At 49.0% G+C, this 17300-nt stretch overlaps 1 protein-coding gene across 4 annotated transcripts in view; it reads right to left on the bottom strand.

The window, feature by feature from the left end:
• The window catches only part of SCAI (suppressor of cancer cell invasion), an 877065-nt gene that overhangs the window by 30759 nt on the left and 829006 nt on the right, over positions 1-17300 (bottom strand). For all 4 annotated transcript variants that reach the window (XM_069609434.1, XM_069609437.1, XM_069609436.1 and 1 more), the window contains 2 exons: positions 4818-4890; positions 1677-1850 (listed from right to left, as the gene is read on the bottom strand). In XM_069609434.1, the coding sequence (XP_069465535.1) occupies positions 1677-1850; positions 4818-4890 (247 nt within the window). The remainder of the gene's footprint in view (positions 1-1676; positions 1851-4817; positions 4891-17300) is intronic.

The raw sequence follows: 17300 nt of genomic DNA, 5'->3' as shown, positions 1-17300 counted from the left end.
AAGCGCAAGCTGTTGAAAAAAAGTTTGGCCGCTTCTCGCTACTCCCCGTCATTAACTTCTACAGAACGAAGGTTATACCATCTATATCCTATGGAGCAGAAGTTATGCCATGTCTCTGGAAAGCCATTTCTGGAGAACGGTTCTCAATTTGCCTAAAACAACCCCAATGGTCTTGATTAGGCGGGAACTAAGCCAACTATCTCTGCAGGGAATCATTGAGAGAAACAGCACAATGCTCTACAGGAACACGCGCTTGGAAAACCGCCCCTGGCTATTCACCCTGATCAATGTGGAACTACCAGGAGGCCGCTATAAAATATTGAATCAGTGGGGAAAAGAGAAAGATGAAAAACTGTTAGAGATCCTGAGGTCTAAAGAAGAACTGACCCAGAATCCATCAAAGGTGCAAAAGAAAAGGAACGAACTATACTGGACCCTTACCCTCGACACAGCACTAAAATACAAACTGGTATCGCACCTACCGCCGCAGACGAGGAAATTCAATGAATCTATGTCAGATAGCACAGCGAGTAGAGCACTCACTTTGACATCTGTGCAGAACCTGCTGACTCAGGTTCGAATCCCGGCAGGGCCAAACTCAGCCTTTCATCCTTTCGAGATTGATAAATGAGCACCACACAGCGCTCAGATGCCCAAGGGTTCGTAGCTCTATATAAATGCTAAATTATTATTAATGAGACAAGAATTCCTGAAAAAATATCTAAGCAGGGCGCTAAGGAACATCTTTTTAAAAGCTCTCTTCAATCTCCTTCCGACAAAAGAAATGTTGGCGATTAGAGGCTTATCAACTTCGAATAAGTGCAGATTCTGTGAGAACCAGGATCAGATTGAAACTACGAGACACCTTCTGCCGTCGTGCCCAGGAACCCATCATATTAGGTTACCGAATATGAAAAACCTCTTTTCCTCATCATACATCTTCGAGGAAGACTTCTGGTGGGCTGGTATGATCAGCGGAGGAAAGACCTCGTGGGTAACAGCGACAGCTAAAATCATGGAACTGATCTTATTGAATAAGTAAGAGAGCAAAGCCGAAGTCTGCAATCAAGAAACAACCAGCCACCCGACCCTTCAGATGGAAGAGGCCTAGAAACAAACACGGGACAGAAACTAAGAGACTGATTCATGGAATTATTTGTGCCGAAAAACAGGGATTTGTGCGCCAATCTGCCCACAAATGCCTGTTTGACAAATGATGGGTTACGATGGGTTTTTCACCAATTTTTTTCTTGAAAAAAGCTCATCTAAATTTGTTTTTCCTTTGGGGAAGGGAGGTTCTGTTTCCAACCCCCCTATTAATTTAACACTATTCCCTACCCTCACCCCTTATATACTCTTCCCTACAACCCTAATGTTTTTGAGGAGTTTAAAAAAAAAAAAATTCAGCAAAAAAACCCATCGCAAAAATGACCGTCAGTAAATGAAGGTCATACCCTGCCAAGATGTGGAATGAGTGGCGAGTTGCTGTTATTTTCTCTAAGGGCCTATTGGCGATGGGGGGACAAATACATTTTCCAGAAGTCGCTCGCTGAGACAAACGTTCTCATATCACGGAAAAGGCTACAACACAACATTACAAATGTTGACGACAAGTACTGTACATAGAAATGTCAATTGTACACCATCTATGAAGGTGCCACTCTCCCAAGACTTACCTATGGATCGGGAATGAGTCATGAGCTGCGCAATATCGCGGTGGATTTTCCTTACATACTCTTGGCACTTGTCCCATAGACCTTTCCGCATACTCGAGAGGCCACAGATGAAGAGAAACGCCATCAGAGGATTATTCAGGAAAAGGGTAAAGAGGCTCCCCCGCTGGGACTGATCTGGAAGGCAGAAACAGACGATCACAAACAGCGGGCAACAGCAGATCATGAGAAACCAGCCAACTCTGTTCAGCAACCAGAGAGACACTGGACCATTAGAGGAAACAAGATGGCACCCAAGCACTGCACTCAACGCAAGCTCACAATGAGCGCTATCCTGAGGATTCAAGGATGGAAACATGGCACTGGGATCCTGCCCACCAATACCTCCATTTCAAGGCAAGTAGGGGGAGGGGCATGGTGGCACAAGGAATAGATGGATACTTAGAACTTCATAAAGGGACCAGGGCAGGAGAGGATGAGTGTGGTATTTACTGACACAATGATTCAGAAAGGATAGTGTTGCAGTTTCCCTCGTCTTTACATGAACACACCCCTGAATATTGCTGTAAACTGTGAATAACCACATTATGCCAAACAGGTTTCAGAGTGGGTGTGGTAATAAGCATGGACCTGGTACTGGAGGACCTTCCGAACACTGCATTAACATGTGCTCTTATGGAGAGAAAACAAAAGCATGCAGAGTTAAGGGGGGGTCATTAAGGAACTTGTAGATTTAAGAACTGTGGGGGTCATTACGAGGTAGGAGGTAACCATGCCGCTATTAGTTAATAACGGGCCTATTGTTAGCACCCTGGTCTGATCGCGGGACCCGCTAAGGTTCAATCATTTCATACATTGCCAGAGGCTGAGTGTAGGCAAGTGAGTGTGTTTGCTCCAGATCGGGTGCCAAGGAGACATTGCTTCGTGAATTGGGCAGCGTGGACCCTTTCAAATACGTTGCGTTGAGCAGTTGTTTTCCAGAGTCTCATGGTTTCCACACAAGTCTGACCTCTTCATAGTACAATGCCTTTTTTGTACCTTTAACTTCCAGCTAACATAATGGTGAATTTGAAGCGAGGAAGAGGGGTCATCTGTCCTCTTTGCACAAGCTGCCGAAGTCCTGGCAAATTGCAGAAACCTTTAAGGTGCTTTCCATCTTGCTCTGTAAAGCAAGTGCTGGAAATTGACACTAAGTGCACACTCTGGATTTGGTCCCCGCCGGCGAACGAGAAGCTAAAACGAGCAATTGTAACTTATCCAGATGACAAACAAGACTGCCCAGCTGAAAACAGTCACCCATATCCCAGTAGGCAACATTGCTTCTGGTAATGCCAGAGTTTGCACACTCGTACCCTTCTCAACTAGTCACAAAGTCTAAGATCTTCAATTGTCAAGACAAATGACATTTCTACGATAATTATCCCCATCGCAAGTGTACTTGCTCTTTATTTTGGATACCCTTTAATAAATATTCTCCAAATCCATTTTATGCCATTGCTTTGTTCATAGAGCATAGACTACCTCTAGCACCGGGGTACGATGGAAGAATTTGCCAACACATCCCTCAATACATTGTCAAACCATATCCCTGCAAGCGAATCAGGCCTTTGTCGAGACTCAAAATGTAGACCTCTGGCATGTAACCTGCAGCCCTGCAGATGTTTTGCAATACGGCTCCCATGATCCCTCACTGTTGACTATGCTGGCCAGGGCTGATGGGAATTGTACACATCTACGAATAAATCACACATGTTATTATGCTCGCTTAAAAACGGACAATGGGGAATGGCTCCCCCTTGAGCTTTTGTAGTGGTCAGAATTTTCATTTGTGTTTGGGTTGGTTTTGAACATGTTGCTGACGCTGGCTTCGGTTTCCCTCTTCGTCTCGGGGCCTCACTCAACACAGTGATAGGACTCCGTTCTGAATCCATAAATGCCAACATTACCCATTCCATTCGGGAGACACTAAGCCAGAGAGGTGGTCCATGATTTAATCGAATCAGAAAGGTCTGAGGGAGAAAAAAACGAAAGTCATTTTATACAAAAATAACTTTCGGTTATTTCTCCTGCGGACATTTCTGGTAACCCGTGGCCCGCTCATCCCCCGACCGCTTTAATTACCTTTTGGCGGTACACTCCGCTGTGCGCTGCTGGCTCCTCCATCCCTCTGCAGTGACGGGGAAACGGCGCTGCAGGGTCCATTTTTTTTTGCTTTCTTTTTTACGGAATGGGGACACCCATGCAACCACCTCTGCGACTGTGGTGAACGAGGGTACGGGGGACACCCCCGCAACCGCTGCTCCCCTTGTTCACTCTAATGGCACTGAATGAGATATGTATTTGAAATTTCCGACTGTTCGAAATTTTCACTTAGCCGAAATTCGAACAAATATCCCATTTGTTTTTTTTCCATTTTATTCTATGGATTCTATCCAGGCATGGTTTTACCTTTGCATTCTGGGACTTGTAGTCATGTATTTCCCCCATTATAAACGCACGAAAGATTAGTGTCTCCTGAATGGAATGGGTAACGTTGGCCTTTATGTGAATCTCACCAGTCCATGCTTCTGAGAAGGTAAGAGTGGAATGAAAAGAGTTGAGAAGGGAGGGGTATTTTTTGCATCTGCTTGGAAAAAATACAATGCTCAATAAGTAGGCAATGGTCAAAGAGACAAAGGGTTCAGCCTTTGCTGTGGGTGATAGATTCTTAACCGCAGTAAGAAAGCGTGACAGTGTGGGTCCGCCATTTTAGCACGGCCCGCTTGGACGGGGACTTCCACATCTTCTGCAACTAAGCAGTTAAAATGAAGATGCAGGGACCAGAGCAACAATACCAAGTAATTCTGAGCACTGAGCCTTTCTTCAAGCACTACTAAGTGGAGAAGTCATTTCTATGGGAGAGAAATCCCCTGCTCAGAGCGCTGGAGCCATTTCAATAGAGAATGGCTCCCCAGGGGCGAGCCTTGGCCATTGTCACAAAACCTTTACTTTCAAGCACTTCTTTTTCCATTTGAAAAGAACAGGAGGATATACGTGCCCCACCACACAATATAGGACAGAACTAGGTCAACTGAAAACACCCACGAATGTCGCAGTGCAGGAAATCGATGCATAGCATGCAGTGCCAGCAGAAGGCCATTTTACCTTGTAATGCTTTGGGGTACACAGTTGGAGAAAGCAGGCACACCAGGGGTTGTCCAAACAAATTGGTGAAATTCTAGAATATATAAACAAAAGGAACACTGCATTTTTTTTACCATCAAACCAGAAACACACACAATTAGGGGCACAGGACACAGCAAGTGCACTTCACATACAGTAGATAGGACAATGCACACATTATACCACTGAAGAACCTAGAAGATTCTACACGGAATTTGCCTATGGCGATGACCCTTGGCTATGGTCTCATCAATCAATAACTCCTGCGTGCCACTACCCTGCCACCACAGCACCTGTCCTTATTCTGGATGGTCATGTGTGAGATCATAATGTTCAAAGCAAACCATCTCAACATGGAGAAACCCCCAAATCATTTGGTCAAAAACATGTACCTTGGTCCATAAAACGCCAATGCGCAATGCCTGTAAGAAAGGTCACGCTTGGGTGGCCACAGAGCCTTAAATGCACCCGAGTGCACTGCATTTGCGCTTTGTTTAGATGCTTTGTAAAGCGCCAACATGCTACCTTCAGGGCACTTCCGAGCATTTTGTGATCCTTTAAACCTACACCATTGCGCTAAACAATAGTGGAATTGGACAAATAGTGAGACACCACAGAAGGTACAAGCATCGGGCCCTCAAAGTGTATGAGTGAGGTGGTGATGTGAGGAAAAGTGTTCTGTGATGCTTAGAAGCCCTCTAGAGGTTCCAGAATTCATAAGTGTCAGCGGGAACTGTCCGGTAACCAGGCACGTAGACTGCCTATGGTATTTCCTCAGCTGGCGCCGCACCTACAATCTTTGACTCTAGATTTACCCTGGCTGTACAATCTTTTGCTCCAATCGAATGGTTGTAGGCTCTTTACATTTCTGCACTCTTCCTTCAGAGGCCAGGGGCGCAAAGCAACCTACATTTGGGGGTGCTAAGTGGTAATGGGAGGGGCCAATCCAAAAGTGGGCAGAGAAAACTTGGAGGCTCCACCCCCCTCTGTTCTACCCAAAGGGTTGTATGGCGTGGGGCCCAAGAACCAAATGGTAGCAGCCCAGCATTACACCTAAGTGCGCGCGCACACACACAATTACACATTTACATCCCATTCACCATAAACTCACTCATTTTCATGTGCACCCAGCCCCCATACATCACACACTCATTCACATATACATTTCATACACACTCCTTGCACACATGTATACCGAGCTAACATGCAACACCCTTTAACACTGCTAGTTTCCTTACAGGCTTCCCTCGCCTCTCAGCCTAACAAAAAGCAAGTGTGCACATCAGCCCCTCCCCTCGCATGCCAGAGAACACATGACGTTGTTTTTGTTTAGGAACACAGTAACACTTTAAAGCTGCCAGTTTCAGGAAAGACTTCTCTCCCCTCTCTAACAAAATGATATGTGTGGAAGCCCCACCCCTCAGCTCACATTTCCGCCGGATGGGGGGGGCTGAAGCCAGTGTAGCTCAATAGCGTTGTGTGCCTTCCCTCAACGCACCCCACGCACCGCCCCTCACCTCAGTCTCCTGACTCCTCTGGCTCCTGCCCCCTTTCATCTACCTTTTCGGGCGGGCCTTGGGATGCTTAGTTGATAAGGGTCTTCAGGTGGGGGAGAGAAGTGAGCGTGCTGTAACTGGGACTTGTACCAAGAGACTACAAGGCCATATGCAAGCAGTGTTGGTTGCTTTAGGTCGCCCTCTTGGCTTCAGAGTGTGAACCGCTAAGAGGTTGATTTCCAGATTCGCTTAGGGCCCTGTGTGCACCGTGAGGTAGGTCCTGCAATGTGCGGCACAAGCTGAAGACAGTCCACGGACGCCATTTCACCAAAATGCCAGAGGTAGCGGAAGTGACATCACACGACCTTGGACCTCTGATATCGCGGGAAGCGATGGAACACGACCTTGCACCCCTTGACAAAACAGGAAGTAGCATCACATAGAATTTTCCTAATTACACTACGAAAAATATGGTTACGATATCACTATAATGTCATATACATTTCATGCAAGAATGGATCGCCATATGTATCATTAAGATCAGTGTGTATAGGCCCATATTACCAAATTACTGTGAATGCAAGCAGACATCCAAGGCCAAATGATAATGATGTGTTATTTATTATACAACACTTACACTTAAGCACTTTATATAGAACAAATATAAATACAATATCACCCAACCTATGTTGGTACTCATTAATGAGCCTCAGAAGGATGAAAGGTTGAGTAGAGGTGTTTAAGAACAGACTAAGGGCCTCATCACGAGTTGGGCATAATGCCGGCGCTGATGCACTGTCGCCATCTGCCCTAGCGCCAAACCCACCGGCGCTATTAGCGCTGGATCACGGGTTTGGCGGATTTGGAATTCCCCTTTGAGCCCATTCGGGAATGGCTCAATGGGGAAATTTTGTGCTCAACCCACCGGCGGATTTCCCGCTGGTGGTATGCGCGCAAATTTTCGGGGGATTTCCCCCCAGCTCAGAGCTGGGGAGAAATCCGCCAAAGCCCTGATTTGGCGGACCCTTAAATCCGGCGGTAACAGCGCTACCGCCGGATTTAAGGGTTACAGCCAAACTCGTGATGAGGCCCTAAATCAGTTACTCACCCCCTGAAGTGTGCCTGAAATAAACCTTTAATGAGTCTAGCAATTATTGTATAGAATTCCAGAAAGACACATTATTTGGTATTCCTATTCTTTCTTATTTAGGGTCACTGCTGAAAGTGTTAACAGTTGTGGAACACCTGTTCTTTTTTTTTTTATTTATTTATTTTTTTTTTTAAGAGGCCTGAACAAGAAAGCCAACCACTCCTGAAGCAAAAACCCACATGGCACTTGCCACAGCCCAGGAACTTGCATTTAAAAAAAAATAATAATAAAAAAAATAATAAAAAAAAATAAATAAAAAAGACATTTTTCTTCCACAGTCATACGTCATGTGTGGCAACCAGGACCTTCCCAGTATTTTATTTCAGGTGCTCAAGAGTGCATTTCCTTTTAGCTGCCAAATTGGGTGTCGGGATCAAATGGAGTAGCTTGCACAGTCCGGGCTCTTCCGGTTCTCACTCGTACAGTTGCAGAGGTGCATCAACAAGCGGATGCGTGTTTTTGAGACTACCAGGAAATATACACTTGAAACAACCCTCTCTATATCTCTGTGAAACCATCTTTGTTGGCAAATGCCGCGCAAACCTTTGACAACTTGTTGTGTGGGTTACACAGTCTATAATTGTCCTCCTGATATTGTGGCAAGTTCTACTCTGCCAAGAGTCATTGGAGTTCCCCAGCGTGGCAGACTCAGACAATGCTGGGGTACCTGGGGTATCTTCTGTATACCCCATTTCGAGTCTGCATCACAGAGCATGTGGCAGACCTTTCCCCAGGATCACCCTGGTCCCATCCCTAGCCTCTAGTAAGGGGCTTCCTCACAGGTTACACAGGCCCTGAGATGTCACTTGCCCTAGGAATCATTTGTACATCTGCAGGGAGGGAAAGCATGCATGCATTCAAACTTCTATTGCACAATTTGTATAGTAAGTTGCACTTCTCAAATCTGTACATGGCTGAAAGCAATTGAAAGCAGCGGTTTAGGACAGATCACCTGATCTTAAAATGGCTGCTATATGAGTTGTAACGCAAGGCAAGATGATCGGCAAAGAAACAAGGTCACGATAGAGTCCATTGAAAATGTCAAATTGACACTAATAATAAAGACAACCCCCTAAAAGAGCTGTGCCTGGTTAAAGAGGGTGATTGTAGATGCAGGTACTGCTATGAAGGGCTAGAATGTACTGAGTTGAGTGGCATATTCATAAACATATCCTAGCCCACAGAAGCTCCCTAAATCGTGGCATAGTGATGCTCCCCAGAATCCTGTCCCGTGGAAGCTCCCCGGAATCCTGGACTGTGGAAGCTTCCCAGAACCCTGGCCTGTGGAAGCTACCCAGACTCTTGGCCTGTGGATGCTCCCCAGAGTCCTGGCCTGTGGCAGGTTCCCAGAAACCTTTCCTGTGGAGGCTTCACAGAATCCTGACCTAGGGAAACTCCCCAGAATCGTGGGCTGTAGAAGCTTCCCAGAATCCTGGCCAGTGGAAGCACCCCAGAATCTTAGCCTGTGAAAGCACCTTCAGAATCCTGGCCTGTGGAAACTCCCCAGAACCCTGGCCTGTGGAAACTCCCCAGAATCCTGACCTGTGGAAGCTTCCCAGAATCATACTGTGTGGAAGCATCTCAGAATCCTGGCGTATCGAGAATTCCCCGAATATTGGCGTGCAGAAGATTCCTAGAATGCTGATGTGTAGAGGTCTCAGAATTCTGGCTTGTGAACAACTGTCAGAAACAGGGCATGGGACAGGGGAATATTCACAGCATGTGAATCTATGAAAGATCCAATGCCGGAGAATTAAGCATTGCAGTTAACATCACCGTAGGTTCCTAATATGATGACTGTGTCATCTGTGCAATAGTTCACATGATGACAGTTGAGTGGAAGGAGGGGGCACTTAAGACCCCACACACCCCTTATTCCTATGCTTCCCGGGTGGGCCCAGCCATGGTTGCTTTAGGTCCAGGGCCCCACCCCTGGGGCACTCATGCGGGAACACCTCCGAGAACCATGACCCCTTTCTTATAAGTACATCCATGGGTGCTGCCATGTCCCCGTACACACCCTTGTATAGCAAAACCAGGACTACATTTTGTAACATACAGACTCCATTTGCAAATAGCAAAAGGCCATTTAGATTTACCTCCAGCCATCTCCGTCAAGCACGCACAGCCAACGCGGCTCCCCCGCCCCCCACTCCTCTCTGCCGTCCACATAACCACTTGGTTCCCATGAGAAGGCTGGCAGCAGGAATGCAACAAAATCTACACTGTATCACTTGCCGTCCGACTCCCTCCATTGATTCAGATGCAGCCCAGAGGGATAGGGCCAGAGCCAGGGCCATCTGTCTCTGTAAACCTTTCCTGCACCCCACAGACTCTGGCCATAAAAACATAATCCCTGTGCACCCCAGAGCAAAGTCAACAACCAAAAAGACCCTTAAATCAGTGAATGTACCTTCCCTTCTGACTTACATGAACACATTGTGGGCAAAATGATATAAACCTGCTGATAACCTAAGAAGGCTTATGAGTAAACAATGTAAATATATATACGTGTGCCACTGGACGCTTCTATGCTAACCTGTTATATTGAAAGCAGGATATATGTCGACTGATAATGTTGAAATGTTTACACGACTAACAGTAATCTCATAACAAGTAACGAACCATAGATCTGTGCAAGCTCACACAATGCTACCTCACTGTTGATAACACAGAATGTAATTGTATGTACGCTGTTAGAAAATACCACGTGAAACTTAGTCGCCCTTGGCTGCCATTGTTGTGTGATTAGTTGTCAGCAATCTCTCTCTTACCATTCCCTGTTTTGTTGTTATAACATTGTCCAAATTGTATAGAGTTAGAAGCATGTCTTAAGTATATTCCACTCAAATATAAAGCAGCTAGCTGTATGTGAGACGGTAACCCGTTATGTGTAAAAATAAAGTCCTCCATTCATGTAGTGTGGGACTAAAACTGTGAAAGGGGGGCCTTGGCCCGTCTCTGATCACCTTGGCATCATAAAGAGTTATGTCGTTTGGACCTCTAGTCACTGAAGCCCCCTCCCAAGGAAGTGCATGTCTAAAATGAAATGTAATTATTGTAATTCAGCCATCACAGCCATATATCCCAACCTTCCCCTTGTCAATATCGAATGAACACCCCTGACCATACAGTGACCCCACAACCCCCACCCCCAACCTAGCATTTGACTATGTTTAAACAAGAGAGTGATACGGTTGATAGAAACATATAATTCATGTTCACGTCCAGTAATGAATAAGCATGCTTCAGAGCCTTGTTTTCACACGTGCAAACTGCTGGCCTTGCTTTTGGACGAACTGGTCAAAAGTATGAATGGATGAGAATGTGTGGCCAAAAGGGCAAATTGTTACTGTGGTAGGATGTCAAGTGTCAAGTGCCAACGGATGTCAGAGTGATGAGCCCAGCTGAACGTTTGACCCCACGTATCACATCATCTCGTGCCTGTGGACCAATCAGCCATCACTGACCGTATAGCACCCATAGGTGCCTCCTCTTAGTGTCCAATCCCGATCAAACCTGTGCCCCTTAGGCCTTCCCCTTGTTGATGACACATAACCTGTATAAAAATGGATTGTAACATGTTTCCTGCAGAGCGCTCTCGGCGTGAGCAGAGTAGATTCTGTTTGCCCTAACTTTAGCTAAACAGCCTTTAATCATACTCTCACTTGGTCTTGATCTTATTCCCTCCTGGGATGTACCTTTATTGACTCCGTTGGGCGATTTACCAGCAGGCCTGGGGGCCTCTCACCTTCACAGATCTGCAAATAATTCAAGTCTGCAAACTGAATTAAGCCATATAAACAGATGTACGTAACTTGAGCCCATGAATGAGCTGAGTTAATTGGGTTATGTAGGTAGTAATCTTTTCATTAACTAATCTGATTGAGTGAGCCACAAAGATTTGAATAATTTTGATTGAGTTTAAACGTTGCAGCTTTCCTCTCACAGTTAACTATTAAGTGCAGCATTTGACCCCGGAAGGTTAATATATATTTGCGATCTGGCTAATGGACAGTGACAATTGTAATCTGAACACATTTACCTCTTGTTATGGGCATTATGTAAGTCCCTTGCCCACTGTTCCTTTGCAATCAAAAAACAATCTACAGCTTGTTTTGAAAATCACAACACCAGGAGTGGCGTAACACAAAAGGAAGGGACCCACCATTGAGACCTGGTGGTGCCCCGCCCAGCGTCCGGAGACCCGCCAAGCTCCTCAAAGCGTATTCTGTGCCAGAGTCTTATGCCTAATGATTATGATGGCCATGCTGCCGCAGCAGCATCATGCCAAACGCACTAGGTGAAAGATGTAAGGTTTTGAATTAAAGCTTACACCTAACATATAAATAAGGGGGGGGTGTCGCCTGTTCCCCAAATGTTCCAGCCGCTACTGCGTGCGCCCAGTAACATTATTATGCACATGGCAGTAACAGAGGCAGCTTTTGGTTCAATGGGCTCCGGAGGGGGCACTGGCATTGGAAGCTATTAAATGTCAGTGGTAGCAAAGAAATATCTTTAGTGTGTTAACATCTTCTACAAATTAGCGCAAGTGAGCAGGCATAGTGTGATAGCCCCGAGTAAAGTAGGGGAAACGCAGGCATAGCGTGACAGCCCCGAGTAAAGTAGGGGAAACTGGGTGTTTCTCCCGAGACATTTCTGTTAAATAATCAGTTAGAATAGTGCATTTCCCGGCAAATATTTGAGAAATGTGCGTAAAAAGTCTTAATTTACAATTGGCTCCCCAAGGGGAAGCGAGTCCGCTACACAAGAGACTCCGTAGGTGACAGAGCAAGTGGGATCTCACTGGGGGTAAGGGTAAGGAATCCCCCAATCCCAGCGGCTACCAGATTCGACTTGCATTCAGACGCCCACATGTTTATTAGTTATATAGGAACTGAATAGTGTCAAAATATGCAGTGGCCTTTAAAGAGGCGTGGCTTTGTCTCTGCCCCAGTGTTACTGGCCCAGTTGCCTGAAGAATGGATCCAATGGTCTCCTCTCCCGTTTCAGCGAGTATAAAGAAGCTGGCACAGAGTCACAAAGGGAGAGAATCAGCCAGGGGGCGAACAACATGTGGGAACACATGACGGAAGGGATGCCGAAGAACCTGGAGGCCGGACCACAAGCAGAACGTGGGAGGCGAGAATCCAGAGTCTTCAGAACACTGCTAAACCCAGGAAGGTGGAGAGCCCGAGAGATGCAGAGCCGCCGAACAAAGGGGGAAGTCAAGTACTGTGGCAGCCGCACACTGGTGTCCAGCTATTCAGATGCGGAAGTCTCGACGGCCCTAGGTGGGAAGAACCGATGAGCCGCGAACAACTTTTCCACCGCCACCACCACGGATTCCACGAACTCCACCTCGGGGTACCGGGAGTACTCGTCCATCAGGACCAAGAAGTGGGTGCCCATGGTGGTGGACCAAAAATCGGCACGAACCACCTCCCACGGATGGGTCCCCCTCGGCATCGCCTTGATGACCGGCTCCCGCTGTAAGGGCGAGGCTACCTGACACCAGACACAAGCCGCCACAAATTCGTCCACCTTGCGTTCCAGCTCGGGGAACCACACCTTCATCCGGAGGCGGGCCTTGATCTTGGCGGCCCCTTGGTGGCCCCGCTGTGCCAGTGCGATCACCTCACCCACCTTTGACTGGGGGACTACAATCCGGTCACCCCGAAGTAGCAGGCCCGAAGCAGAGAAAGACAGTTCTTCATGAACCTTCCATAGTTGTTCTAAACCAGTCCGGGCCTCCTGAGTGCATCCCGCCAGGGCCTCGCGCGCTGACTTCCAGGAGCCTTGCTGCATGGACTGCCTCAACACTTTGAAGCACTCATCCTGTGCCGCCGCAGCCTCCAGCTCCTGGAGAGGCATGGCATTCGGCGTGGCTGCTTCTACCACGACTTGGACATGCTCCTCAGCTTCTTGCTCACAGATGTCACGGTCTCCTTCTCCAGGTGCTCCGGGGTGTCTGGATAGGTAGTCAGCTGCGTTGTTTACCCCTGGCCGGTAAACCAGGGTCACCCCATACTCCAAAAGAGCCAGCATCCACCTCTCAATGCGTGCTGGTGGTTTGGATGACGACCCTGCTAAGATGGGCAGCAGTGTTTTATGGTCAGTAACCACCGTCACCGGGCGTCCGAGTACATAGAGCCGGAAGTGGCGGCATCCCCACAGCACCGCCAGCGCCTCACGCTCAATCTGCGAGTAGCGTTGTTCGGCATCTGACAGCGCTTTGCTGGCATATGCGACTGGCCGGACGCCGCCATCACGGTCAACCTGTGTCAACACCGCACCTAGGCCAAATGGGCTAGCGTCAACTATGATCTCCGATGGTAGGGCAGGATCAAAGAACGACATCGTGTCCTCGGCCGTGAGGGCACCCCTAATGTCATCAAAAGCCACCTGTTCCAGCGGACCCCAATTCCAGATGGTGTCCTTTCTTGTCAGGGCCCGGAGGGGCTCAGACCTGGATGCCAGGTTCTTGATGAACCGGCCACAGTACGTGACCATGCCCAAAAAGCTTCGCACCTCCGACACAGATTCCGGTGGTTGGGCCTTCTGTATGTCCAGTACCTTTTTTGGGTCAGGAGACACCCCCCCCCTCCTTGAACACGAACCCGAAGAACTCCAGGGAGGGGCGCAAGAAATTCGCACTTCTCCTTATGTAGTGTGAGTCCCAACGACTGCAGCCTCTCGAATGTTTTCGCCAGACCCCTCAGGTGGTCCATCTCCGTCCTTGCGAAGACCAGAATGTCGTTGCTTATGTTTAGGACGCCCTCGAGGTCGGCTAGGGCACCCCGAATGATGTTCTGGAATACCTCCGTGGCCGAGGACACCCCAAAACTCAACCTCTTGTAGCGATATAGTCCCCGGTGTGTGGTGAAGGTGGTAATGTACCTTGAATCGGGGTGGAGGACGACCTGATGATAGCCGGCCCTGAGGTCGAGCTTCGAGAAGAAACGAGCGCCCTGCACCTCCGCAATGATGTCATCCAGCGTCCCTCTTGATGGCTTTTTTGGGGATCCTCATGTCTACGCAGATCCTGACTGCGCCCGGTTGTTTGAGTTTCCTTGCCACCACTATGGGGGACACCCAAGGAGTCGGTCCCTCCACCTTCTCGATAATGTCTAGATCGACGAGGCTGTCCAGTTCTTTGTCTACCTGCTCACGGAGGTGGGAAGGTACCCTCCGATGTTTGAGGGCCATCGGCTGTACCGAATCATCAATGTGCAGCCGCACCGGCTCCCCGGCCATCTGCCCAATCCCCTTGAATAGGGCATGATGCTTCTCCAGGCAAGTCATTAATGTCCTCCTGGTAGACGGAGTACGCAAAGCCGACGATGCCGAGAGCCTCCGCCGCTGCACAACTCAACAAAGTGTTCTTACTCACTGGGGTCACGTAGAAGCGGGCTGTGATGTGGGAGCCATCGTGTTCTACTTTTGCTATAAAGGCCCCGTCCAGAGGGATGGGCTCCACACCACCGAATGCGAAGATGTGGGCCTTTGGAGTGACCAACCTGGGCGGCTGATCCATGGCGTTGTAATGTTCTCGGGCCATGACGTTCACCGATGCCCCTGTGTCCACGAGTACAGGGACTGGAGACTGGTTCACTTCGACCACGCACCTTGGTTGTCGTCGGTTCCTGCCTCTTAGAAGCTCCATACTTGAGACAAAGAATATGTTCTCTTCGTCTTCTTCTTCTGCTTCTTCCACCTGAGCCTCCTCCTCGCCCTGGTCCACCTGGGTGACATTGGACGGCCGACCTTGGCGAGTGGAGACAGCTCGGCCTTGGCCCCTTGGCACCAGTACAGGCAAGGCCGCCCTACACACCCTTGAGAAGTGGTCTGGCAACCCGCACCGTCCACAGGTCTTTCCAGCTGCAGGGCACTCCGCTGGGTGAGGCAGGTCGTATCCGCATTTTTGGCAAATCTCGCCTGCCCTCCCAGCTCTGTCCCGTGTGCCGCCGCCATATCTCCTAGCACCTCTCCCCCCTCGCCACATCGCGCAGATCTCTTCAGTTTTGATAGGGCGCGACCCGGCCTCCATTCTTGCAGCTCTCGCCTCTGACACCTCGTGGCACCTTCCTAGCTCAAGGATGCGCTGGAGCGTTATCCCAGGCTCCCTCAGCACTTGGCGCCTGAGCTTGCCTGATGAGCACGCCTGGATAAGCATGGTCCTGATCATGTCCTCTGCATCGCCCCAGGCGCAGGCGAGCGACAGACGCCTTAGGCGCCCATAGAACGTGTCCAAGGTCTCGTCATCTTTTTGTTTGGCAGAGAGCATCACGAATCGCTCATAGTCCGCGTTGGCTAGGGGCAGAAAATATGCCTGGAGGGCGGCCTTTGCATGATCGTAGGTTCCATTCCCTTGTGGCAAACATTCAAAAGTCTCCTGGACAGAGGGCCCTGCCGAGTACAACATCGTGGCCAGCCTGGTGTCATCATCGACCACTTGCGCAGCCCTGAAGTACATGTCCAGGCGGTCCACCCACCTTCTCCATCTGGGCCCCAAGCTGGATGGCGGGCCCGACACATCGAATTCGGGGATGGGCTGCAGGGCAGCATGCGCACGTACCTGTGCCATGGCAGGCGCCGCCTGCTGAACACCAGGAGCAGCAACAGGTTGAACTAGGGGTTGGAGGGTGGGAACCGCTGCCTGACCATCTGCTGGAGCTGCCGGTTGCTGCATTGGAGGTAGTAGACCCTGCGGGGCCACTGGTGCACGAGGATGAAACTGCGCCGCCACACCGCGTGCGCCGTCCTGATCCTCGGTGTCACTCATGAGTTTGAGCGCACAGGCACCCCCATAATGCTGATCGGGGCCGCAACTCAAACATTCAGCCCAAAGTGATCCTCAGCATGGACCACCTCTGGATGCAGTGACTCCTGCCACCTCTGTGATGATGAAGAGGATGAAGATAGGTGGAGTCACCAGGATGATGATGAAGGGGATGAAAAAGCAGTATGCCTTTGGTTGTTCCAAAAATTGGTAGCCAAAATAATAACTGGATTCAGCAGGCCCAGCCAAGATAGGCCTTCTCCTAGCTTCCACTCGACGTAGGAAACCCAAAATTGAGTCGATGCACTAATTGGGAATAACTCTGTGTAGATGTAGCTGTCAGCTACTGGAATGTCCAAAAATTAGGCCTGGGGTCGTTTCAGGGCCCAAACCGGAGCTCCTTGAAATCTCACAGCCCGTTGCACAAAATGGCCGCCAGCCGCGTGGGCAATGCACTACCCGCGGCATGAAACGAAGTCTGTCTTCCGACCTCGTTTCGGTGAAAAATTATTCCGATGATCACCGCCGGGCCCGGGCATCGTTTCCCCCACTCGTCGCCACTGTTGAGGGTGACTGACGCCCCCCGCGCGCATCGCCGCAAGCCCCGGCACCAAGAACTGAGACCCACACGTCCGTCTTGGTTCGGGCTTCCCGGTCGCTCTAACGCGGCCGGGAAACGCCCCGTTTATTTGTACTGCACGCGACGGCGTGCAACGTCAAACCGCCACGTGCGCGCCCGTCATCGGGCGGCGCCACAAGTGGAATCTGCTGAGTGTTTTTAACTATAGACTGCCCTACTTTTTACTTTTTACCAGAGGAGGTCTATTTAATTCTTAGATCCCGCACTATCCATGGACAATATATATTGCCACAGCAATTGGGGGTTCTAGTCATTCAATTTGAACCCATGGGCTAATTTAATATGGTCTCTTTTACGAGCTGGCGTCTTTATGCATAGCTCTCAGCCTTTTTTGTCAGCAAGGTGGGTGAAAACACCCGATTTTCTTTTTGGCGGGCGAGAGGCCCATAGAAGTGAA

This window comes from Ambystoma mexicanum, chromosome 8, assembly GCF_040938575.1.
Source record: "Ambystoma mexicanum isolate Mex_15411 chromosome 8, UKY_AmexF1_1, whole genome shotgun sequence".
Taxonomy (NCBI): Eukaryota; Metazoa; Chordata; class Amphibia; order Caudata; family Ambystomatidae; genus Ambystoma; species Ambystoma mexicanum.
This window is presented reverse-complemented; position numbering and strand designations above follow the sequence as displayed.